The sequence below is a fragment of the Diceros bicornis genome, chromosome 40 (genome assembly GCF_020826845.1).
Source record: "Diceros bicornis minor isolate mBicDic1 chromosome 40, mDicBic1.mat.cur, whole genome shotgun sequence".
NCBI lineage: Eukaryota > Metazoa > Chordata > Mammalia > Perissodactyla > Rhinocerotidae > Diceros > Diceros bicornis.
In genome coordinates this window covers 16,021,193-16,046,331 of record NC_080779.1, presented here as the reverse complement: position 1 = coordinate 16,046,331, position 25,139 = coordinate 16,021,193, and the positions used below count along the sequence as shown (strand labels likewise).

Below are 25,139 nucleotides of genomic sequence, written 5' to 3'. Positions count from 1 at the left end.
TTATCCCCTCATCCATCAATTGTCACTGGGTTGCTTCCACCTTTCGACTATTGTGAAGAATCCTGCGAGACTCTGGGCTCTAAAACCCGAGCCTGTTCCCTCTTCTATGAGCTGCACACTGTTCCCTCTTCTATGAGCTGCACACGGCGGAGTTACCCATCCCTCCAGTGGAAGCCCTGCCGCCGCCGCTCGCTCAGCATCTCTTCTGGCCCCCACTCCACCCTAAGCCTCACCCTTAGCTCCCTTCGCGGGCGTCATGCCGCCTCTTTGGACTGCTCACTCTGTACTACCACTCTCTGCCTTGGTGACATATGTGGACATTAGCCAGTACCGACAAGCTTCCCGTCCCAGGCACTTCTGGGACTCCACAGAGCTTCTGCCCAGGATTTGCTAGTTTGGACTGGAATCCTTCTTTAGCCCACACCAACCACCTCTACTTCCATGTTGGGCAGGGTGTGAGTTGGGAAATGCCCATGATCCCCGTCAAGTCAAAGTCAGAAGCACTTTGCTGCCTCGACCCAGCCTCCAGCGCCCTGCGGGCAAGCGAGGCATTTTTCCAAGACTCCCGCTGTGCCTCCAGAGGCACAAGGCAGCAGTGATTCCTGGGTGTCCCGCCTCCTCCTCTAGGGGCGGAGCCTACTCAGGTGCACCGGTCCGTGAGCCTAGACCGGGGGAGCAACTACAACTCCCAGAGATCCCCGGGCGCAGGGGGCGGCCCCTGCCCCTCGCCGAGGATTCAGACCCACCAACCAGGTCGCAGAGCGGGGCGTGGGCGGGGCCGGGCGGGGCGGGGCCGCGGGGAGGCGGCGGGCGAGCGGCGCCGCGGGCCAGTCGCGCGGAGAGCGCGGGGACGGGAGAGCGGCGCGCGCGGAGGGGCGCGGGCGGGCGCCGCGGGACCTCGCCGGGCCATGGGTAAGCGGCTCTGCGGCGCGTCCCGGGACGGGGCTGGCGGCCCCGCGGGGAGCGCGAGGGGGCGGCGCCGGGTCTGCCCCGGCCCTCGTGGCCGTCGGTGCGCCTTGGGGGGCGGAGCGGGGGCGGCGGGGGGCTCCGGGGCGGGGGCGCCGGGACCCAGCCCGGCCCGCGGCGCCGGCGCCCTCCGCCCTGCGCGGGAGGGGTGAAGCCGGGTGTCGGCGCGTGCTCTTCGAAAAAAGGAAAGACGAAAAGTTCTGGCGGCCAGGGGCTTCCCGGGCGTTTATCTCGAAACTCTTCTCGCCGTCTCTTGACTGAAATTTACCAAGTCCTGTACGGCTCTGTCATCCCACTTCCTGCTGTGGTTTCAATCTCGAGCTGGTCTCAGCTAATTTGTTGTGACAGCTGTCCGCAGCAGTTTCTCGGCCTCCCAGCCCCCAGCGGCCCCCGCCCCCACCCGTCACATCCCCGGGTTCTCAGAACCCGCCGGCGCCGCCGAGAAGAGGCTCCGGGGTCCGCTGGGCGCGCGGGGCGCTTTCCACTGCGGCCGCCGTTTCCTGAAAGTGACTCTGCGCGGGTTTTGAAGAACTTGCTCAATGCACTTTGAAGAATCAACTGTTCCTCTTTCAGCAGAGGGGTGTGCGGATCCTGCGGCGGTTACCTGCTTTCTCGGCCCCTACCCCGTCTCTTTTCTCTTCCCTTTTTTCTTTTCTTCTCGGGTGTCTCTTCTGGTCTCCTGTCCACTCTTCTCTGCCCCCCCGGCAGGAAAGGAGTAGCTTCCCTCTTTGCTCTCCTTTATTCTGTCTTTCCTCTTCTCTCTCTTCGGGTCTCCAGAAGGGAAGTGATGGAGGGAGACAGGAGAAGCGCAGGTGCGAGCGCGCAAAGAGAGATGTTGGGCTTCGCGCTCAGCCGGAGCTGCGGGGCGCAGCCCAGTTGCTGTATCTCGGTCCCTCCGCAGAGTGCCCAGGGGGCGCCGCCGGGCCGGGCTCACGTCCCCCAGCCCCGCCGACGCGCGGGGGAGGGGGGGCCTCGCCGGGCGCCGGACCCTCGAGGTTTCAGGATGCGGATCAGGAGGCACTGCGCTGGCCGGCCCCGGCGTCCCTTTGTTTGCAGGGTCATCAGCGGGCGAGGAGAGGTCCTCGGGGGCGAGGGGAGGATAACAGGCGCGTCTTGTCCCGTCCCGAGCACCACTGTTGGAGGCTTCGGGGTCCCTGCGGCCCTACAGGCCCCCCTAGGGCAGAGGAGGGGTGGGAGATGGCAGCTAGAGGATCGGACCCCTGGAGTGGAGTTCCAGAGTCCATCCGAGCCCTGGGGACCCGTCTAGGGGCTAGAACTTGGAGTGGCAGAGGTAGAAGAAAGGACCTCGGAGAATCAGCCCCTCCGTCTTTGATTCACAGTGGAGAAACTGAGGCTTAGAGACCAGTTCTGGTCTGGCAGTGAGGGCGGGGCAGGCCTCCAAGACCCCGCCCCCTCCCTTCCCCTGGGTCTCCCGTTTCCCGAGTGGGAAACTGGCCTGGGATGGCCCACACTCTCCCTTAGGCCCTGGGTCCACAGGCTTGGAGAGCTACCCTGGGGGGGCTCTAGAAAAGCAGAGAGGCAGAGGAGTGCCCCTGCGCGGGTCAGGCAGCCTTCCTCCGGGCCTGGCTGTGCCTCTGCTGCTGGGCCACATCTTGGACAAGTCACTTAAAGCCTCTGAGCGTGATTTCTCCACAGGTGGAATGGGAACATGGAGTATAGTTCACGGGGACATAGGAAACCGTCCAGAGACGGAGCTGTTACTGTTATCGTCACATATCATCCAGACCTGGAGGAGGACAGTGGGGATCCAGCCTTGTCCTGCAGTAGGGTCTTTTAGGACATCCCAGAGCTGGCTGAAGTGGCATGCCCTCTCCGTTTCTATACTCTCTCAAGGCTGTCATCTTGGCTCCACCTGCTCCCAGACCCTGTTCCCCCAACCCCCAATCCAAGACATTGAGGCCAGGCTGTTGCAGGAGCTGCACCCTGTGCCTCAAGGGTCCCGTGTCCAGCTCGTCTGTCCTCAGTGCTGGCTGGAGCACAGCCCTTGGCAGGTCCCTCCTCCCCAAACCGCCCACTGGAGCGAGCTCCACACGGAGACTCCCCCAGGCAGCCGGCTCCTGGGCCACGAAGTGGACTGGCCGCTTCAAAGGCTGTCTTTGTTTCTGTTCCAGCTAGAGCTAAGAGCAACTTCAGCCAACAACCTCAGGCGAGGGGGTGGGGCTGTGTCTGGTGGTTGTTATTGAGCTGCTGTTACCATTATTGTCGTAATTGACACAATGCTCCCTGTGGGTGACTTTTCATGAAAGGAAGTGTCGCTTCCTTCCCATCACACCAAGGGTGAATGGGGCGGGGCAGGCAGAGAGAGAGAGAGGGAGAGAGAAAGAAAGAAAGATAATCAGGGCAGGCAGAGAGAGAGAGAAAGGTGGTGCAGCTGGCACTGGGTTACTGACAGGCTGTGTGTCCTTGAACTAGTCACAGCCCAAGTCCCTCTCTGGGCATCAGGAGTAGCTGAGATCAAGTGGCTCATCATGCATCCATGTAGCTGAGGTTTATGGAGCGTCTGCTCTGTACCATACACTGCTCTGGGCAGTGAGCAGGACAGGCAGACCTGGGATCTCACCCAGGGGTGTGTGTGCGTGCACGCACACACACACGCGCAGCTGTGGTTTGTGGGAGAAGCCTCGTTTTTCACTTTGTTCTGCTTAGAACATTGGGCCCACAGATTCTAGCACACTCACCTTATAGATGGAAAAACTGAGATACAGAAGCAGAGACTGACTTGGTGAAAGATGCACCCATATGGTGTTGGAGCCGCCTTCCCCATCGATCGTCCTGCCCCGCTGCCACTGATTTCACCTTGTCCTTTGGTAGGGCAGGGGCAGGTTCTTGTTAGTAGATTAACTGGAGTGATGTGACGGGAGGCTGCAGATCCACTCCAGGAAAGTAGGCAAGCTTGCACCTTCTAAGCACAGATAAGGAACCTGGGGTCTCCCTGCTCCCACTAAAAAGATACTCTAGGGGCTGGCCTGGTGGCACAGCGGTTAAGTGCACGCGCTCCGCTATGGTGGCTGGGGATTCGCAGGTTTGGATCCCAGGCGCACACTGACGCACCGCTTGTCAAGCCATGCTGTGGTGGCGTCCCATATAAAGTGGAGGAAGGTGGGCACAGATGTTAGCCCAGGGCCAATCTTCCTCAGCAAAAAAAGAGGAGGATTGATTGGGGGCCGGCCCAGTGGCGCAGGTGGTTAAGCGCACGTGCTCCGCTGCGGCGGCCTGGGGTTCGCTGGTTCGGATCCTGGGCGCGCACCGAGGCGCTGCTTGGCAAGCCATGCTGTGGCGGCGTCCCACGTAAAGTGGAGGAAAATGGGCATGGATGTTAGCCCAGGGCCAGTCTTCCTCAGCAAAAAAAGAGGAGGATTGGCAGATGTTAGCACAGGGCTGATATCCTCACAAAAAAAAAAAAAAAAAAAGAGGAGGATTGGTATCGGAAGATACTAGCCCAGGGCTAGTCTTCCTCACACACACACACACAAATACTCTAGATCTCAGGGGTCAGTGTCTTGGGACAGTCAGACTGCCTGGTTCTGAATCCCAGCTTTGCCACTAGTAAGCTGTGTGACCTCAGGCAAGGTATTGAAGCTTTCGGAGCCTCAGGTGTTGTACCTGTATAAGGGGGAAATAATCCTGACTGGGTGGCTGGGAAGCTTTGGTGAGCAGTGTACAGAAATGCCTAGTCCCAGGCCTAGCAGAGCCCTGTCTGGGTTGGAGTGTGGCGTGTGGAAAGGGAAGTAGAGAAGGGCTGCAGAACAAGTAGCTACAGGGAGCATCCTCTTTTGCTGTTAGTGACTGAAACTAACCTCTTCACTGCTGTGGTTTTAGGATCTGGGGGTTAAGCTTGACTTGGACATGAGCCATGGGGCTGAACAGAAATCAGATTCCTAACACAGGAAGGGCCTTGAGCAACCCCCCTGCCCAGCACCCTGCCACGCCCACTCGCTGCACAGTGAGGGACTGGGCACAAGGGCCCAGGGTTCGTCTCCTTGGCCCAGCCACCAGCCTTCCTCTGTCCTGTCCCAACAGTGAAATGAGGAAATGACAGGGGCTGTGGGGCGGAGCCCTCCTGTCGATTATCAAGGCTTTTCTCACACTGTTATCCAGCTGCACCAAACACAAGGATAAGCTCAACAGGAAACCCATCAGGCCTTTAAGAAGGAATACTGGGGACTACAAGGGGAGACCTGAGTCTTTGGAGACACGGGGTCCTGAAAAGGAAGGTGCAGTGTCAGAAAGGTGTTATTTCTCGAAGTAATTTCTAAATTTAAATGCAATTCAATCAAGACCCCAGTAGTTTGGTGTTGTGTGTTTTTTTTAAAGGGAATGTGACAAAATTATCCTAAAGTTCAGATGGGATTTTTTAAAAAGAAGAGTAATGATGGGGGACTTGCCTTCTGGATAATAAGTTGTTTCACAAAGCCACAAAGATTAAAACAGATGCATGGGTCCCAGCATTCCCCAGTGAATGGAACAGAATAGAAAGTCCAAAACGAGTCCCAGATGTGTTCCTTATAAGCCTTTAGATTGTGGGGAAAGTAGCATTTCAAATTATTGGGGGAAGAAGAGTCACTCAGTCAATACTGGGACCACCTAACCAATGGGGGGGGATGTGGTTAGATCTCTATCTCACACCTTATAGATTCCAGATGTATTAAGAGTAAACAATGAGACGATAATCACCATTATTGTCATTCTTGCTTCCTGGATGGAAAAAGCAATGTCTGAATGACATTCTTTTGGAGAGCAGAGGTTTTCTTCTTCTGGTAACTGAATCCATCTCCTTGGAATAGGGCATCTGAGGCTTTGTGCTCAGAGGGGATCTGTGCTCACAAGCTCGGAGCAGGACCGTCACTCAGTGGCTCCTGGGCAGCAGCGGTCACTCAGGGGCAGGTGGGCTTCTCCTGTCTCTGCAGGCTGAGTGTGGCTGGGGGACTGGAATGGCTGGTCCATAAGTCCCTCCCCTCCCCTGCAGAGCCAGGAGGGGCCCAGCCCTGCCATCTGGGGCCCTGCAGTGGGAGGTGTGGGAGCTGGGAGGTGGGCAGGCAGGAGGACTTGCCCATCACCGATGATGGAGGCTTTCAGACTTATTTGTCATAGCAGAATCCTTTTCCCAAATGGAGATTTACCTGGAACCCTGATTTACAAATCAGGATTGGAGAAGGGAGGGATTGGGGCAGCCAGGGACAGGACTGAGGCCACCCTGGGGAAGAAAGGAGAGGACTCTTCCTCTCCCACATCTAAGGCTGAGGAAGTGGGGGCCCAAAAGGCCCTGCCAGGACAGAGAGAGCCTGCTGACCCTGGATGGGAGAGAATGGAGGCTAGGTTCATTTGGGGACTCAGTTGGACACACAGATAAAGAGTGTTTCCCTTTGTGGCTCCAGGTGAGAGCTCTAATCCCTTTCCCATCTGGGGTTAAACAGCTTGGATTGGTGACCTCCTTTCCAGGTAACCTGAGTGCCCGACTCCAGGACACTGTGGCCCAGGCAGAGCTCACCAACTCTAGAACTGAGCAGAAGGGACTAGAGATCCTGTGGTCCAGTGGCTCTCATCCTGGCTGCCCCCTGGGACCCCCTGGGGAGCTTTAAACTCTGATGCTCCTGCAGGACCTTAAATCAAACTCAGGTGAGGGTGGGGAGACAGGCATCAGTGTCTTTAAAATGCTCCCCAGGTGATTCTAATGGGCCCTGGTCCAACCACTTTATTTCTCTGAGGCCGGAGGGCAGTGACTTACCAGAGTCACCTAGCAGATTTGCAGGAGGGCTCCAGCGAGAAGCCCCTCTCACAGGACCAGATGGAGAGAGTCCTTGCGTGCTGAGGAGCTGAGCCAGCAGGAAAGAAGGGAGAGGGGATGTGAAAACGGAGCAGGAAGGCAGGAGGGAGAGACGAGCTGGCGGAAGCAGGTGCTCCCGTGACCTGGAAGACTTCAGGAATTCACAGATAGCTAGCAAAGGACTCCGGGGCCTTTCTCTCTTGTTCCAGAGGAGGGAAGACTGAGGCACAGAGTTGCCCAAGGACTTGGTTGGAAAGGCATCAGTCTGCAGGGTCGGTTGTTGGTACCCAGTTATTTCTGGAGATTGGCCTTGTCTCCAATAGTCAGGAGCTGGCCTGAGAGGATGGCCTGAATCTCTTTCTCTTTGACAAGCATGATGATTGGTTTCTCCCAGGCTTATTTGGACTCCTCATCAAGGCTTTGTAAATGTTGGCGATAACCACAGCAGCCGCAGTGGTGGTGAGGCTGGGCTACTGGACTGGTGGTCAGACAGACCTTGTTTTGAATCCTGGTCCCCCAGAGGGACAAGCAGTTTAATCTCTCTGCCTTCATATTCCCACTCTTTCAAATGGGATCCCTTCTGGGACTGAATGAGAGAACATACATGAAAGAGCCAGGGACACAGAGCTGAGGACCCACACAGTGTGAGTGAGTAATTGCAGGCATCGTGGCACTTACGTGAACAACTGAGGGTGCGGATCCAGTGGCCAGAGGGTCTAACACCACGTGCCTCTGGCTCGTGGGTGGTGTTCGTATGGGTTTATTATTCTTAAGGAGATTCTTTTTCGGTCTGGGATGAAGGCAGAATCTCACAGATTCCCAGCAGTAAGGCTTTCCTGAGCTGGAGTGAACCAGGAGTTTGGGCCAGTTCACACTAGATTATCAAAATGAAAAAAGGAAAGGAAAAAAGAAAGAAAAGGTGGTCAGAGGACGTGGATCCTGGTCTCAGATCTGCTGCCAGCCCAAGTGTGGCCTGAGGCAGCTTCCAATGGCTGTGTTTTCTGCAGTGGCAGGGGTGTTGCGTTTTTGCAACCATCAGCTCATGGCTGCCCTTTGTAAAATCGAGCCCAGAGCGCCTCCCTGGCCTCCGTGTGGGTTGCTGTGAGACGCACTCGTTCTGACCTACCTGGCACCTACCACGTGTGGGTGCCAGCAGACCTCAATGAGCTTCCAGGAAGCCAGACAAGTGATGAGCATTCAGTCAGAAGGATCGTGAGGAGCGAGGATGGCTAGAGAGAAGCAGGAGCTTGGCTGGGGTCGGGGAATGGCCACCCAGAGGAAGCGACTTGTCCAGTGAGACCTGAAGGGTCACCAGGACCCTTGCAGGGGAGGGGAGGTGATGGGGTGATGCAGGTGACGGGGCCTGATTAGGGGCAGTTAGGGCCCTGCAGGTGCTCAGGGAAAGGTGAGATGCTTCACAAACAGGCACTTATTCTCTTCTTGATTATTCCCGGAGGATCTACGGTCCAAGCAGCCCCTGTGGTGCTCTGTGGTGCCCTGTGGTGTGTTGTGAGGCCCACAAACATGAGAACCTCAGCAGCTTTCCCAGTTTGGCTGAGCTGCTGCAAAAACTTTCTGCCTGAATGTGGGGCAGGTTTTGGAGACAGGAGTTCCCCAGCACCATGGCCCCAGCCCCAGGCTCCTCTGACTTGACCCCAAGCTGGTTTAGGCTTTCCTTCAAAGATGTGGGGACATGGCCGGAACAGAGGAAGGAAAGGCCGCAGGTGTGGCATGGGCGGGGGCTGGTTGGGGATGAGCATGGCAGAGAGGAGGGAGAGCATAGTCACGTGCCAGGGGGAGCCCACATGTGTGTCTCGGGGGTTGGCCTGCGTCCAGCCAGGGTCAGCGGGGGCAGGGGCAGAAGACACACTGCAGAAGGAAGGACTCACCCCCACCTGGCACATTCAGACCTGCCGCCTCTCCCCAGGGGACCTCTCCTTGCCACCTGTTCCTCCCTACCTGCATCTCACGTGTTCTCTCTCCTTCCTCTCCTTGCAGCACCTCCTGTCAAAGGGAAAAGGAAACAATCAGAGGGAGGTGACGCCCTGGACCCACCTGTGTCCCCTCAGCCCGATGGTGAGCAGAGCCAGAGCCAGAGCCAGAGCCCCGTGCAGCTGGAGGTGAGTTGAGCGACCCCCTGGGGGCCTCTTTCCCTGTGCCCCGCCCCCTGGCCCCTGCCTGTGTGCAGCCTCCCAGGTGAAGTTGGAGACCCCCCAAGCTCTCAGGCTGGAGATGTGTTCCGTACTCCCATCCTGCACAGCCAGGAGCGGCCCGGCGCTGCTGTCGGGGGCCCTGCAGTGGGGGGCGTGGGAGCTGGGAGCTGGGCAGGCAGGAGGACTCGCCCGTCACCTGTGGAGGGGGCTTTCAGACAGTTTTTGTAGCAGAACCTTGTTATCAAATGGAGATGACCTGGAGCCTGATCTGTAAAACAGATGAAAGCACTCTTCTGTGATGTAAAAGCACATTTACACCCATCCGTCCATCCCAATTTATAACATGGACGTTAAAGCCACCCAGGGAGATCACCGAGGCAGCGTGGATGAGCACAGTCTGAGTGGGGAGCCCTGGGTGATGCTGCGGAGCGGTCAGCCTCAGCGTCCGTGCACATTGGCCGTTTGCTTTGGTGGGACAGTCTGGAGTAAAAATCCTGATTCGTGTAGAAGAGTAGTTGCAAATGGTAACAGGTTTTCACAGCTTGCGTGGCATTCAGAGAAGAGGGCTAGAGGAGCAGACTCATTTGAAGAGCATATGCCTGCGTTCTGAGGCCTGCACAAACCGGCTGCCTTGGTCCCCAGCAGGTTACAATGTCATAGGTAACACGTGAATTTATGTGGTTATTATCAGAGGCCTTTGATGAGTCAAAAACACTGAAATGGTACTTGAATCAGATATTTTGGGAATGCATGGCTTTCTGCACTGCTCTAGGCCCAGATGGTTTGCGTCCTTCTGGTGTTGGGGGCCTCCCCAGCCAGGTCCTGGGAGCTGTCTGTTCTCCCAGCCCTCAGCCCCAGCGCAACCATCCCCTCTGCCCTGAGCCACCAGCCAGATGAACAGCATCAGCAGAAATTGTCCCTCTGGGAGCAGAAACTGAAAGTCCTGTGCACCTGACAGAAGTGTGCCAGGAACTCAGGACAGGGCTTCACCTCCCTGAAGTCAGCATGCAGACTGGCAGGTCAGAGAGGCAGGCCACTGCAGCAAAGGCTCAGTGGACACAGGCCGGCAGAGCAGTCCCTCAGTGCCAGAAAGTACCAAGCACCTGTGTTCCTTCAGCATTGACCACAGGCTGCTGTGAGGCCTGGGGACACCGAGCCTGCTGCCAGGACCTCAGTCTGGTCGAGGAGCTGAGACACAGGTATAACAAATGTAGAGCAAGCTAAAGAAGTGATCTGTGCTTGGAGAGAGGCCTGGAGAAGGTGCGGGCTGCTCCTGTTCCCATCTCTGGAGCCAGGCCTCTGGGGACCCTGACCTGGGGTCCTGGGCCCTCATAGCTGACAACTGTGCCTTTCTGATGCCAGGGACACTCACTCCAGCCCAGAGCCAAAGGCTGGGTACTGGGGGCCTGGCCCCTCCTGTGGGAGCCTGGGGTTGGGGGCCACACACCTCATTCCTCCCCGGCAGCCAGTGGTTCCACCTGTCCCCAGCCACCCACCAACTGGGGGCTCATCCCAATGCCTCCTGTTCTTTCCCCAGGACTCCCCCGAGGCAGGCGGGGAGCGGGAGGAGGAGCAGGCCTTCCTGGTCAGCCTCTACAAGTTCATGAAGGAGCGACACACGCCCATCGAGAGGGTGCCCCATCTCGGCTTCAAGCAGAGTGCGTCCCTGGGGTGCAGGCAGGGAGGGGGGGCCTAGCAGGGGACCCCACCCAGGCAGGGCATTGGGGCAGGCACCTCCACTCTGGGCGACCCTGGACGCTGCCAGCCCACAGGGGTTGCACACAGAAAGAGGGCCCAGTCCGTCACAGCAGCCCTGTCTGGGTGTGTGCTGGGTCTGCCTGCCCAGCAGGGCCATGGGAACAAGCTGCTGGCTGCCCCCTCCTCCCTCGGAGACTGACAGCGGCCCTGCCCTCTCTTCTCTCCAGTTAACCTATGGAAAATCTACAAGGCAGTGGAGAAGCTGGGGGCCTATGAGATGGTAAGAAAGGCACCTCTTACTTCTCACCATGGCGCGTCTCCTGGCACATTCCTGCTCCCCACCCCCCCACCCCGGGGGGGAAGAGCGTGAGCGGAACAGGGCTGGCCTTGCCTCCAGACAGGAGGAGGAGGCAGGGTCTCACCCCCTGCCCTTCCCCAGCGCTCCTGCATGCTGCGGGGAGGAGGACGGGCCTGCCTTGCCCTCTGGTACTTTGCTGCTCAAAGCAAGTTTTCCTCTCTTCCCCTTCTGTTCTGCCCACCCCCTACGCGGTGCTCAGAAAGCTGCTTGGGCCAGCAGTCGGGCAGCGGCCCCGGGGAGAGAGACCTGGCTGGCGGCCAGGCGAGCCCCTCCAACTCCCCGCCCCTGCTGCTGGGGGAGCAGCTGCAAGACTGCACTCCTTGCCCCCATCCCTGCCAAGTGAGGACCCGGAGCTGCGAGGGCCCCGCGGCCAGGGGTGCGTGCTGGCCGTGCCCTCATGTGGTGCCCTTGCAGGTGACCGGCCGCCGCCTCTGGAAGAACGTGTACGACGAACTGGGGGGCAGCCCAGGCAGCACCAGTGCGGCCACCTGCACGCGCCGCCACTACGAGAGGTACGGCTGGGGGCGGGGCCCCTGGGTGCAGGACACCTGGGCCTTCACCTCCAGGGGGCGGGCAGGGCGCAGGGGGGCTGGGGCTGGGGGTAGGGGTGTGGGGAGAAGGTACTGGTGCAGGTGCGGACAGAGCGCAGAGCGGAGGCGGGATGTGAGCGCCGCAGGCTGTCAGACAGTGGGCGCGTGTGCTCTGCTCATGGCGCCAGAGCTCTGCTGGCGGCGGCCAGGCCACAGGCCTCCTGGGCGAGACCAGGAAGAGCGTGGGCCCCCGCGCCTGTAGGTTGTCTGTGTGCACTGGTGGGGAGGGGTGTTCGTGGTTGGGGGAGGAGCCAGGTGGGCCTAGAGGGGTGGGAGGTGTGGAGCGGGCTGCCAGCCCTGGCCTCATGGTGAACATGCCTGGCTCCTCCTCAGGCTGGTCCTCCCGTACGTGCGGCACCTGAAGGGGGAGGATGACAAGCCACTGCCCCCCTCCAAGCCCAGGAAGCAATACAAGATGGCCAAGGAGACTCAGGGGGATGACGGGGCCGCTGAGAGGCCAAAGAAGGCCAAGGAGGAGAAGCGAGGGGATCAGGTGAGCTCTGAGCTCAGCGGGGGCCACCAGCTGACCCTGCCCCTCATGGCTCCCCCGCCCCTCACAGCTCCCTTACCTGTCCTCACTGTGGCGTGGCTGCAGAGCTCGCTGCCCAGAACGCCCACAAGCCGCTGTGAGGGCAGAACCCGTGCAGGGCTCCAGGGCGTCTGTGATGGTTGTGCGAGTTCACTATTTGAGGGCCCTCAAATGAGGGCTCACGTGGGGTCTGAACTCCAGTCTGCACCCCATTCACCAGGCCCCATGTCCTAACACAAGGCCTATGCCTTCAGAGGACGGGATACCTTTTGAAAATTTTGCACAAAGATGCTGGAAGGGCCAGCAGAGGCTCTTGGGTCCCCCCCTGGGACCCTGCTGTCACCAGGTCCCCAGGTCAGGATGCATGGCTCACACCCAGCCCTGAGGCACCGCCTTTCTCATTCTAGATGGTGCCAGGAAAGATCAGAACAGATGCCGTGGACCTGGTGCGGCTTCCCAGCCAGGAGTCCCCCAGGGACGGCACGGAACAGCCGGGCCCGGCCTCAGGGCCCTCTCTGCCGTTTGTGGGTGCCAGCGGCTGCCCTGAGGCTTACAAGCGGCTCCTGTCCAGTTTCTACTGCAAAGGGACACAGGGCATCATGTCACCACTGGCCAAAAAGAAGCTCCTGGCCCAGGTGAGCAAGGCAGAGGCCTTGCAGTGTCAGGAGGAGGGCTGTCGCCATGGGGCAGGTGGCCCTAACGGGGAGCCCCAGACCTCCCCTGCTGTTTGCCCCCCGGAGCATCCCCAGAGCCCAGGAGGGCTGGCAGAGAACTCCAGGCACCGGCTGACCCCGCAGGAGGAAATGCAGGCCCCTGGTGGCAGCCTGAGGGAGGAGGCTCAGGCGGGCCCCCGCCCGTCAGCCCCCGTCTTCACTGGCTGTTTCCGTGCCTACCCCACTGAGGTACTGGAGCCCATCAGCCAGCACCCCCGGGACTTCCTCCCCAGTCTTAAAGATGGGGTGCTCTTGGGGCCCCCTGGCAAAGAAGAGGGCTTGCCGGTCAAAGAACCCCAGCTGGTGTGGGGCGGGCATGCCAGCCACCCCTCTGCATTCCACAAAGGCAGCTCCAGAAAGGGCAGCCTCTACCCCAAGCCCAAAGCCTGCTGGGTGTCCCCCATGGCCAAGGTCCCTGCTGAGACCCCTGTGCCCCTTCCCACCTTCCCCAGCAGCCCAGGCCTCAGCAACAAGCGCAGCCTGGAGGAAGAGGGCTTTGCCCATGGTGGCAAAAAACTGCGGGCAGTGTCTCCCTTTCTTAAGGAGGTGGATGCCAAGGAGTGTGGGGCCAAGTCTGTGGGGCCTGGCTTGGCCGTCTCCTGCCTGCTGGGCCCAGCCCTGGGGCCTGCCCTCCCGGAGGCCTACAGGGGCACCATGCTGCGCTGCCCACTGAACTTTGCCGGCACCTCGGACCCCTTAAAGGGCCAGGCTACTCTCCCCTTCAGCCCCCTGGTCATCCCGGCCTTCCCAGCTCACTTCCTGGCCACTACAGCCCCCTCACCCGTGGCCACTGGCCTGATGCACTTCCCCCCAGCATCCTTTGACAGTGCCCTCCGCCACAGACTTTGCCCGACCTCGTCTCCATGGCATGTGCCGCCTGCCACAACCTATGCAGCGCCCCACTTCTCCTTCCACCTCAACACGAAGCTGTAGGTCGGAGCTCACAGCACTGTGAGGGTGGAGGGTCTGACGTGGCCTGAGATGGGTAGGCACTGCCAGGGGGCTCTGGGCTGGAGCCCATTCCCCAGGAGAGCTCGGCTGTGTCTGATGCAGGCACGTGCCCCAGGCTGGGCAGCCTGGCACAAAGAGGGAGGCAGTGGGAAAACTGGGTTTATCTTTCCAGGTAGCAGCCCGAGCCTGGGGACTGGAGGCGCCCAGTGTGGCAAGGCCTTGGGAGCAGATGGTGCCGGGCTGGCAGCTCCCAGCTGAGTTCCCAGAGCAGAGGCCAGGGATCGGGTGAGGGGCTGAGGAGCTGGATAGCAGCTTGGGGCATCTTGGCTGCCCACAGAAAATCCAATAAAACAGCAATGTGAATCTACCCAGTCCTGCGGTGTGCATGGTGCGGATCTTCACAAGGGCAGCCGGGGGAGCCGAGGAGAGGGACCTGCCCAGCACCCACTTGGATCTGGAACCGCACCCCACTCAAGAGTGGGACCCAAAGCAATACTCAGCTTTCTGCTCAGACTTCAGCAGGCGGTGACAAGTGTCCTGTGCCTTCCAGCCACTTTCTAGTTGAGCCTCAGGACAGCTGCCTGTTACCTCCCTCATTGTACAGCTGGGGCCTGAGGCTCAGAGAGGACCAGTAACTTGAGCAGGTTCCCCCAGCAGGTAAGTGGCAGAACAGCACTCGGAGCCAAGCCGCAGGAGCCCAGCATACAGGCCCTTGCAGCTGTTAGCAGCGCTCCTGGGGGCTGAGGGTGTGAGCAGGAAGCCTGAATCTCTCTGCCCTGGTGGTGGACGCAAACTTACAGGGCCTGCTGAATCCTGGCACGCCCCCCCTGCCCCTGCTTGCCTGCCACACGAGTGGGTCAGGAGATTTCCACTGGGGGCGCCTGAGGGAAAGGGGAGTGAGAGGGCCAGAATCTCTGCCTGGGCATCCGTGGTGTTTCAGATGTGGCTGCTCCAGGAGGCTCACTCAGAGACTCTGCAGCCTGGTGCCTCCTTCTGATGGGCTGTGGCTGGGGAGCCGTGCCCTGCTCCTTGCCCTGTTCCTGTCTCAGTAGGAGGGAGGGCCCCTGTCAGAGGCATCACACCCGTCCCCTCCCCAGGCTGTGTGTTCTCAGAAGCCAGGCACAGCTGCCTGCCTAGTTCACACATGTTCCTGGAAAGGCAGTGCTGGTATTGGCCAGGCAGATGCTGTGGTGGCGGGCATGGGGCCAGGCCCCCGACTTCCGGCCTCAGAGTGATCAATGAGTGGCCTTTGATGCGTGCCATGGAACTCCCCCTGCCCTCTGGGATGCTCATGACCTCAGGCCATGGGAGGGGCGATCTAGTGCGACCCCCCTCAGTTAACAGGTAAATGGGCTGAGGCCACGGACGGGTCCTGCTTGCCCAAGGCCACCACCAAGGATGGCAGAACCTAGACCAGGCCACACGCAACATGTCTGGCACCAGGGGCTGGGCTGCCAGGGCTGAAGGCCATCCTGTCCAGCCCCCAACTCCAAGAGCTGCCTCTGGAGGGGGAGTTCCAACGGGCACAGGCAAGATAGCTGCCCGCCAAGCTGGGGCCAGTGATGGGGTAGTGGCCACCACTGTTGTGAACACTCCCCGGCCCTGCAGGCGGATCTCCCAATTTTCCGCCTCCCTCCTGGAAGATGCCAGATGCCGGCCGGAGTAGCTGCGTGACTTGCAGCCCTGAGCTCCCACCTCCTGCGTGAGCCCACGTGCTACCCACTTCTCTGAGCCTCTGGAGTCTCAGTGGTTGACAGAGGGGTGAGAGGACTGGATTCTGCCGCCCTCCCTGCAAGTGTGCTGGGCGCTGGGCCACAGGTCATTGGGGTCAGATCCCCTAAGTAAGGGTGAGGCAAGGGCTACCTATTGTGTGTAGGGTCCTGCCTGAGATGGGCCAGGGTCGCGGGGGTCCCCTTCATATGCAAAGCCACAGGGGCCTCGCCCTGGCACAGAGGTAGGCAGGTGCACCGGGCGGCAGGACTTGGGCACAGACTGCTCAGAGCTGGGATGTTTGCGCCCTCTGGAGGCTGCTCTGGGGAATATGCCTTTCCGCACGGGGCATGTGCTTCCAGAGCTAGTCGCTGGGCAGGACACGGCCACCCCTGCTTGGGTGTCAGCAAACACCCAGGGTTTAATGTGGGCGTGCTTCCTCGAAAACCTCTGTGCCCTGTGCCCTGCAGCTCCAGTGTGCTAGCTTTGCATGAGTTTTCTCACTCCTCACGATTCCTGGGAAAGATACTGTCTCCATTTACAAATGAGGAAACAGCTGAGATAGCCGCTAGCTTCAGATGCCAGGACGTGGCTGAGTGGGATTGCCTAGCTCACTGGAAGGGCATCCTGCACGTGCCTCGGGGCACTATCCCCTGAAGTGGACAGGTGTGCTCCAGGTCGTCTTGCTTGTCGTGCTCGTTACTTTGTATTACCTGCTGCGTCCTGACAGTCCCCAACAGCCCTGGGGACCTACAGCCCAGCAGGACTGCAGAGCACCTACCTTTGGGGCATAAACTGTGTTTCAGGGCCATTTTCAGGACCCCCTTTTTTTTTTTGTGAGGGAGATCAGCCCCGAGCTAACATCCGTGCTAATCCTCCTCTTTTTGCTGAGGAAGACCGGCCCTGAGCTAACATCTATTGCCAATCCTCCTCCTTTTTTTTTTCCCCAAAGACCCAGTAGATAGTTGTATGTCATAGTTGCACATCCTTCTAGTTGCTGTATGTGGGACACGGCCTCAGCATGGCCGGAGAAGCGGTGCATTGGTGCACGCCCGGGATCAGAACCCGGGCCGCCAGTAGCGGAGCGCGTGCACTTAACCGCTAAGCCACGGGGCCGGCCCTCAGGACCCCTTTCAAACTGCCTTTGGCCTTTGAGCTATTGATAGCAGTGGGGAGTGGAGGCGACTCTGGAAGGGATGTCCCCACAGTCCCGGCCCCTTAGGTGACGGTTTGTAGAAGGCCGTGTGTCAGGCATTCTGTGGATGCTGCATGTCTGTTCCCAGTGGGTGCCAGGCACTGCTCTAGGTGTTGGATGGACGTGTCAGTGGATGAGACTTTCAAGACCCTGCTCTCACGAAGCTGACGTTCTACAGGGGGAGGCAGGAAAGAAATGAATAAAATACAGAGAAAAGTAGGGCTAGGAGTGGAGTGTGCTGTTTGTTTTCATGGTAAACTATAACTTAGCATAAAATTTACTGTCTTAACCATTTTTAAGTGTACAGTTCAGTGGCATTAAGTCCACTCACAATGTTGGGCCACCATCACCACCATCCATCTCCAGGATGCACAGTTTTAAATGGAGTGGCCAGGGAGGCCTCACTAGAAGGTGGCATCTAACAACGGCTGGAGGAGGTGACAGGGAGCCATGCGCCTTCTGAGGGGAGGACAGAGGGGGTATATGTGGCTGAGGAACTAGAAGGCCTACAAGGCTGGAGCAGAGTGATCAGGCGGGAAAGATGGGGTTCACCAGGGACTGAGGCCATGTGTGTAGAGCCTTTCAGGCCACTGGAGCAGTCAGCTTTACTCAGTGAGGCGAGAGCCCAGGAGCGTCCTGGTCTCCAGCTTGAACAGAAGCCCTGTGGCTTCTGGGTGGGCCTAGATGCTAGGTTGGGGTGGGGAGCCCATTCCCAGAGACACTGGGCGCGGGCAGGGGGTGGGTGGGGGCCATGGGGGCCTCTGGCGAGTGCTTTTGTTTTCCTAGTGAGTGGAAAGTGAGTGTGGGCACCAGGGGTGGGAGATTTGAGGCGAGGGAGAAGGGGGACTAGAGATCTCCAAGAGAGGGAGCAAGGCTGCACCAGGCCTTGTCCTGGGCTTTCTGGAAAGCACCAAATTCCCGCCTGAGGTCAGAGGCAGGAATTTCGGTGAGACTGGCAGCAGTGAGGCTGGGCCGGCTGGGTGCGGAGCTGGACTGCAGGAGAGCTGGAGTCAGTGCCAGTGGGAGCTGTGCCCGGAGGGTCAGGTGAACAAGAGAGGGACCGGGTGCTGGGGTGGCGCGAGAGTGACGACAGTGGTGGGCTGCGGAGTCGAAGCTGGGTGAGGGGGCGTGAGGACCGGAGGGAGTGAGGGACCCAGGACGGGTGGTGGGACCGATGGAACGTAGGTCCCGCGGGCACTCGAGGTAGGCTGGCAAGATAAGGGAGCGGCTGAAGTCATTTCGGTTACCGGGTGAGTTCATGGAGGGTGGGGGAGAGTGTCACTGGAAGAGAGAAGGTCAAGGGCCAGAGAGGCCAGGATGTGGGAAGCCTCGAAATCAGCACACATAGGACCACAGTGGTCTGGGGCAAGGGCTACAGTCTGCAGGACTGGAGAGGAGGGACTGGAGGGTCTGGGGACAGCTGCAGCAAGGACACCCGGCAGGGTCTAGTCGCGTGGTGTGACCTTCAGAGGGGGGGCCACAGGGCCTGGAAGCGCGGGGCTGCTCAGCCCCCTCAGGGTCATGTGGAGAAATGGCCCACACTGGAGGGGGCTTCGGGGGAGCTGTCTCAGGGTGGGCACAGCTGCTGGCTGGCAGTGGGAGGTACTAGAGAGGGCATTTGGGGAGCCCCCCTATGTAAGTGAGGGATTTCCTTAGGCTCAAGACCAGAGGCTGCAGCCAGTGGCTTGGAAGAGGGGTTTAGTTGGACCCATTTAATTTTTTTAAATGTTTTTGTAACTAGTTGCCAGCTCTTAAAAATCAAGAGATTTCACATAAAAATTTGGATATTGGGCTTCTCTTTAAAAATCAGAATTTCTAGGGGCTGGCCTGGTGGCGCAAGCGGTTAGGTGCGCGCGCTCCGCTGCAGCGGCCCGGGGTTCGCCGGTTTGGATCCCGGGAGCGCACCAACACACCGCTTGTCAAGCCATGCTGTGGCGGCGTCCCATGTAAAGTAGAGGAAGATGGGCACGGATGTTAGCCCAGGGCCAGTCTTCCTCAGCAAAAAGAGGAGGATTGGCAGATGTTAGCTCAGGGCCGATCTTCCTCACACACACACACAAAAAAATCAGAATTTCTGGCCACATGGGACCCCTTCCTGGAGCTCAGCAGTGGCTGCTGCCCTTTGGACAGGAATGCCAGCCCATTCACGACAGTCCTCCCAGCCCCGCTGTCCCCAACCCTGAGGGACCCAGCCCCTGCAGCCGGCGGCCACCGGGTCTCCTGTAGGCTCGGCATTTCCACTGTTGGAGCCCAAGTCCTGCTGCTGCTCAGACACTAGGCGGCCGCTTGTGTTCTTTGTTGTCATAAGAACACCCGAGGCCAGTTTCCTAAACAAATGTCTCCCAGAATGTCGCTGGTAAAAACTCAACAGGGCTTCCAGACAGGAGGGCAGGGCAGAGTCAGATCATTGTCAAGTCACCTGTGCAGTGTCCCCTGGTTTATGGGCCAGTAGGGGCAGGCGGCGGAGGGCTTGACAGCGCAGGCGTGGGTTACCATCCTGCTTGGCTGCAGAGGTGGCAGAAGCTTTTGTCCCTCCTGGGCCATGCCTGCGCATCTGTGAGGTGAGTGCAGTCACTCCCAGGTTCTGCCCTGTGACCCAGAATGAGACGCAGATAAGGTCTAGTGACTGGCGAAGGGAGGTGACCTTCCCCCTGAACCCACTCCTGGTCCCTGTTCCCAGCTCCTCTGGGCCCCTGGCCACTCCTGGAAAGCCAATATCACCTACGCATAGCAAGTGGCAGCCACTGCCCAGCCTTGTTTGCGAGGCCCCCAGGGGGAGAGAAGGGGCCGCTGGAGGGAGAGCAGGGAGAAGGGGCTCCTGGGCAGGCGTCCTGGAAAGGTGACTGCCTCCCCATCTCCACCCCTCCTGCGCCGCTCCTGTCTCCAGGTTCTTGGCTTGGCGCTTAGGATTCCTACCACGTGCTTGGCCTTGTCAGCCCTCCCTTGAGGGAGCAGTGGGGTGGGGAGGAAAGATCAAGGAGCTGGAAGCAGAACACAGGCCCTGAGCCCGCCTCGTGCATGGTTCAGTGAGGGTTCTCAGGCCCTTTCCTGCAAGCAACAGAAGTGGACTCTAGCCAGGCAGGAAACAGCCTGTGTGGCTCACAGAACTGCAGGGAGAGCTGCACAACCAGTAGCCTTGCGCTCCCTCTCTGGGGCACTGCCAGTGGTGAGCTGGAGCTGGCTCCTGCTGGCTCATCTCTTCCCCACTCCGCATTCAAGGATGCCACAGTGGTAGCTTGAACTAGGCCAAAGCAAGAGTATTCACACCCCAGGAATCAGCAAATGCTACAAACCAGAGCTTCCCCCTCCCTAGTCACCCCACCTCCCCCAGCTGTGCTGCAGCGTCCACCAGCACACCACCACCATGTGGCTCAGCTCCCGCTGCTTCCCTCCCAGCGGGTCTCAGCTCTAGGACACATTTTCAGGAGAGAGACTCTGACCTTACCTGTGCCTACCTGTGTTACCGAGGCACGGGCCCATTACCTCAGAGGAAGTGAGTCTGTCAGGTAGATCAAAATAGTATCCGCCACACTGGTGACACCAGGCGAATTCGCTTCACTGGGCCTCCATTTCCTCATCTACAATATGGAAGTGAGTAATTTCTACCTCCAAAGTCGTGGGCATTTAGTGAAAGTGCTTTGTAAACTAAAGTTCTGGACGAATGTGAATCATCGCCTCCTTTCCTGCAGTTCTGCTTGGCCAGTCTGACTACCCACCCCCCCGCCCTGCCCTTTACCTCAGGGCTTTTGCAATTCCTGCTGTTTGCTGACCGCTGCTGTCCTGCATGGCTTCTGACTCAGAGTCACCCCGACCTTTGGATCCTGTCTGTGTCTGGCAAGACTGGCAAATCAGCTTCAGCCCAGGTAACAGCTCTGATTGATCGTGGTTGTCTGCAGCTTTGGGGTGACTCAGTGTGAAAGTGATGCAATCTATTAGTAATGTCTGCCAAGGACCAGGAGCGGGAGGACACTCAGCTGCCGCAGAGTTGCCATCCCCGTCTATATATACCGTGATGACTAGCTGGTGACCACCTGATGATGGGCTGTCTAACAGGTCCCTGACCTCACTGCCACATCTCAGCCGCAGCTCCTGTGCGGAGCTGTCTGGCTTCCCTCCCACATCAGCAAGGGTTGTGGGGGAGCAGGGCTTGGGAGCCCAAGTCTAGAAGGCTAAACATCACTTGCCCATGCGCTACCAAGTTGAATGCCTGGGGAGTAATCAGGGAGCAGCTTCCTGAGAAATCCAGGTAGCCCCCCCAGCCCATCATCATGTAGTCACCCCCAGCCCCACTGCAAAAAAAGGTCTTTCCACATGGACTGTGTGGAGGGGGGTGATCTGTGACCGACACCAAAAGCAGAGTGGAAGTGGAAGGATTCTAGTGTCATTTGTAGAGTTAACTGCAGTGCTTTTGAGATGGGGCCTGTGGCCTTGGGTATGGCGAAATCAGTAGATGATAAATTAAAAGAATCATTCCATATTCTAGCTCTGATCAGCTCACTCCCCTGCATAAACCTGGCCCACAGCCTTCCACTGCCCTCAAGTTGAACCCCAAATGTCTTAGTTTGTTAGGCTCTTCACTGGCCCCACTTCCCCCCGCAGTCTCCTGGCTCCCCGCTCCCCAGCATGCCTGGCCCTCCTCGGCTCTGGAAGCACAGAAAACATCTACTTAGAAAACATCCTCTCCACTCTTCCTTCCAGCCTCACCCAGAAGACTGGCTCAGGAGTCCACTCCCTGTGCCCCCACAGCACCCAGCACTTCGACCATCCTGCCACTGCAGGACCTATTACGACTCTGCACCCTCCCCCCAGATTGTAGGCTCCCTGAGGGCATTCAGTGTTTTCTGTTCACCCCCAATCCCCAGTTCTACCTAGCCCCATAGGACAACTGTCCGAGACTCACCCTTTCCATTATTTTACCCCAATTATTGTACACGTGCCCGTTGGCCAACATTAGAGCACCCCCCCAGAGTGTTCCCCAGCTGCCTCTGAGTAGTTCCCAGAGGGCTCTTGCATGCTTAGGAGCCACCCCTAGGTTATTTCTGGAGAACTGTTCCTCACCCCATCAGCCCAAAATGCTGGTGGCCCTGGAGAGGCACAGCTCTTCCTCCAGTGGCCTTGGCCAATTCCCCACCTGGCTTTGGAGAAGGGCTAGAACCCACCCTTGACTACTGCTTCAGAAATATGGGCCAAGCACAGACACACACACACACAGTCGAGACTAGGCAGGGACAGTAACAAGAGTTTATTAAAGTTCCAGGAAAAACAGAAGGGAGGCACAAAAGAGACACAACCCATAACTGCTTCCTGAAGCTGCTACTCAACTCAGCGAAGGAGTGCAGGCAGTCTCTAGCAGTTGGAAAAGGCAAGGAAACAGATTCTCACCTAGAGCCCCCAGAAGGAACACAGCCCTGCTGACACCTTGATTTTTATCCCTGTGAGATCCATTTTGGACTTCCAAAACTCAACAAGTGGCCTGGAAATATTTAGAGTGATTTGATGAGTGATTTCTCTTACAACTTATAACTTTTGTATCTTAGTAAGCACTTTTATATTTATTTTATTTAGAGAATAAAAAAGAATATATTTGTGTTTTATATTATTTAGATTATTGTACCAGTTCTTAAATATTTGACCATCACTCCTGTGTAAAACATTTCTTCCTTTCCACACCTCCTGCTGAATCCTCTTCCTTGACTTTTAAGTGATGTGGTCTCTGCGTACAGAGTGCCAGGGACAGACCAACACAAGTTGCCATGAGAAACGAGAGAAAGAAAAGCTGAGTGCTTTTCACTGCTCATCAGTGAGAGCACAGGGACATCCTTTGCCCTTTTGGGAAAAAAGGAGTCACGAGAGCAGCCTTCCAAGTATCTTGTGAACTTGTTCTTGACAAGTGGGTCTGTAAATGGTGTCCCAGTCTGTCTGAAGCTGAGTCCAGCCTCGGTGCCAAGTGCCCACCATTGCATCACAGCCCCAGGTCTGTCACCCCATGGCATGTCCCCGGCCTGTGGTTCCCTGGAGGGTGAGTCTGAGCCAGGTCTGCTGGCCGTAGGATTCCAAATGTTGAAGCCCTGAACAAATAACAGTTCCTGCCTGGTTTGGCGTGCATTTGCATCAGCCTTGCTGCAGACTCCTTTACATGCTCCCCTTCACACACAGAGGCCTGAGCCTTGGTCATGATCAGATGCTGCTCTTGACTGCTGATATCTGCATGGTTGCAACAGCTAGCCCATGGCCATCTCCAAAATAGTCCAGCACTACCTATCCCCCTGCCAGGGCTGGGCACTATCTAATTGGACTAATGGAGCTGAGTTAGGGTCATGGCTATGCTCCAGGGAGGCCCTGCATGACCTCTCAAATTTGGGGCGTCCCGAATCTTCCTTGGAGTCTGAGGAAATTCCCAGAATCCTCCCCATAAATCCCTCTTTGGGTATAAGCCTTTCAGATGCAATTTCTGCTACTTGCTACTCGAACACTATCAACCATCCAGGTATGCTTTATGGTGAATGTCCAGGTACCCCAGCCACAGGTCCCAGGCAGCAGAGCCATGTCAATAGAGTCAGGCTGAGCCTTGTCCCCCTGCCAAGTCAGTAATGATTGAGAGGACTCACTGGGCCTTGTGCTGAGCTGGGCCACCTAACAGTCCTCTGTGGCCAATATAAGGATATATAGATCTTTGGTGGCCAGATCTCTACTCCATCACTTTTGCCAAGGAATAACCCTGAGGGCAAGGAGCTCACAGTACCCTGGACTTTCGTCTCACAAGTAAGTGAAAGACTCTGTCCAGATAGTAAGTCAGGCCTCTGATTTGTAATAAGGGGAGGAAGACTTGCCAGGTAGTGGAGAATTTGAATCAATCCAGAATTTTCAAGAAACATAGCTTTGAACTCAGTTACATTCAAGAACTGGGACCAAGAAGGAGACCCGACTAGTCTCACTAGGAAAAACCTAGCTGTCATTTGTATGCAAACAATTAGAGTTTACAGGCAGTCCTTGCAGGCTTCTTTGGCCCATTGTTGGGCCTTTTCAAACCTGTGCTTAGACAGAAAACAAAGGGAAGCCACATCAGAGACAGTGGAATTTGGAGTCTAAGAGAGAGAGAGAGAGAGCACTATAGGAAGTGTGTCTTTGATGGTCACCCAACATCCTTCAAAGTCATTGGGGCCCCCTCCATTTTGGTCCTCTCCTATCGTCTTCCCAAGGTGCAAGCTATAAAAATCATATTCCCAAACTCCTTTGCTGCCACTGAGCAGGCATGTGACCCAGGTGCCACCAATCAAATATGGCACAAAGAGTAGCAAGAGAGCCATGGGAGGAGGTGACCAAATGGATTTAATGGTTTATAGACGTCTTATCTCTATTAGTGAAAGATAATGGAGCATCTAGTTCACTACTCTTTTCTGTTTGTGTACTTTGTGCTCAAGTCAATTAAGAATTCGTACCCATGAAGTGAAGTACCTGAGAGTTACTGTAAATATTTAATAAGAACATGATTACCATTTGACCTCGTTCCCAACACAGACACAGATGAAAAGAAGTTAATCTTGTTAATTTGCTGTTTTCTTGTTAACCTGAGGGGTGACTCAAGGGTCACAAGGATTTATGAGCTTGTTTTGTAGAAGAAAAAGAACGCCTTCAAGGAAATTAGGAGAACCAGATAACCAGCTCCCAGCTGCCATTGATGTCCAGAAGTCTGATTGCCCAGGGGCTTATCTGGAGTGAAAGAAACATGGATTTCTCCTTTGTTTCGTTGAAACTCCTCCTCCCAAGCCCTTTAGCTTTATAAACTCCTTTGCTTTCTTCTTTTATTAAAGCAGCTTTGAGAGAACCTATCCTCCTACCTTCTCGTTTGGCCAGTTCAAATGAATCTTTCTCTGTGTCCAAGCACTGATGTCTCAGCGAATGGTTTACTGTGTATCAGGCACAGAACTTGAGATTAAGAGGTTCAGTATCACCTACTGGGAAGAAAATAGCTCACTGATATGAAATGTTCAAAAACTATGAGTTTTGTTTTTCTCTGTGTATTCTTGACCCATGGCTGAAATTTTAGAATTGAATCTATAAGCCCTGTTTGTATGTGTGAGGAAGATCAGCCCTGAGCTTACATCCATGCCAATCCTCCTCTTTTTGCTGAGGAAGACTAGCCCTGAGCTAACATCCGTGCCCATCTTCCTCCACTTTATGTGGGACGCTGCCACAGCATGGCCAGACAAGCAGTACGTTAGTGCATGCCCAGGATCTGAACCTGGGCTGCCAACAGCGGAGCGTGCACAATTAACTGCTATGCCACAGGGCCGGCCCCTGTTTGTATGTTTAAGTGTCTGAGTATGTAGTATTATCAAATGGTATGGCATTATCAAATTAGGTTAGATTATAAATCTCTTAAAGGACCTCTATTCTGATGGACATTTATTTATCTTAGAGATATGAGTTTATATAAATTGAATACTCCTAAAATTCCCCCAAATTAAGGTAATTGAACCTCTAATACTTT

General features: G+C 57.0%; 1 protein-coding gene across 2 annotated transcripts; it reads left to right on the top strand.

Moving 5' to 3' along the window:
* Positions 1-864: 864 nt before the first annotated feature.
* On the top strand, positions 865-14,110 carry ARID5A (AT-rich interaction domain 5A). Of its 2 annotated transcripts, XM_058534537.1 has the most exons (7): positions 865-912; positions 8,750-8,871; positions 10,442-10,562; positions 10,830-10,882; positions 11,375-11,472; positions 11,884-12,043; positions 12,487-14,110. In XM_058534537.1, the coding sequence occupies exons 1-7, from the start codon at positions 909-911 to the stop codon at positions 13,723-13,725; spliced, it is 1,797 nt and encodes a 598-aa protein (XP_058390520.1). In that variant the 5' UTR covers positions 865-908; the 3' UTR covers positions 13,726-14,110. The 2 variants fall into 2 exon arrangements, with proteins under 2 accessions (XP_058390520.1, XP_058390521.1); XM_058534538.1 differs by lacking the exons at positions 865-912; positions 10,442-10,562 and having other exon boundaries at positions 8,783-8,871.
* The last annotated feature ends 11,029 nt before the right edge of the window (positions 14,111-25,139 follow it).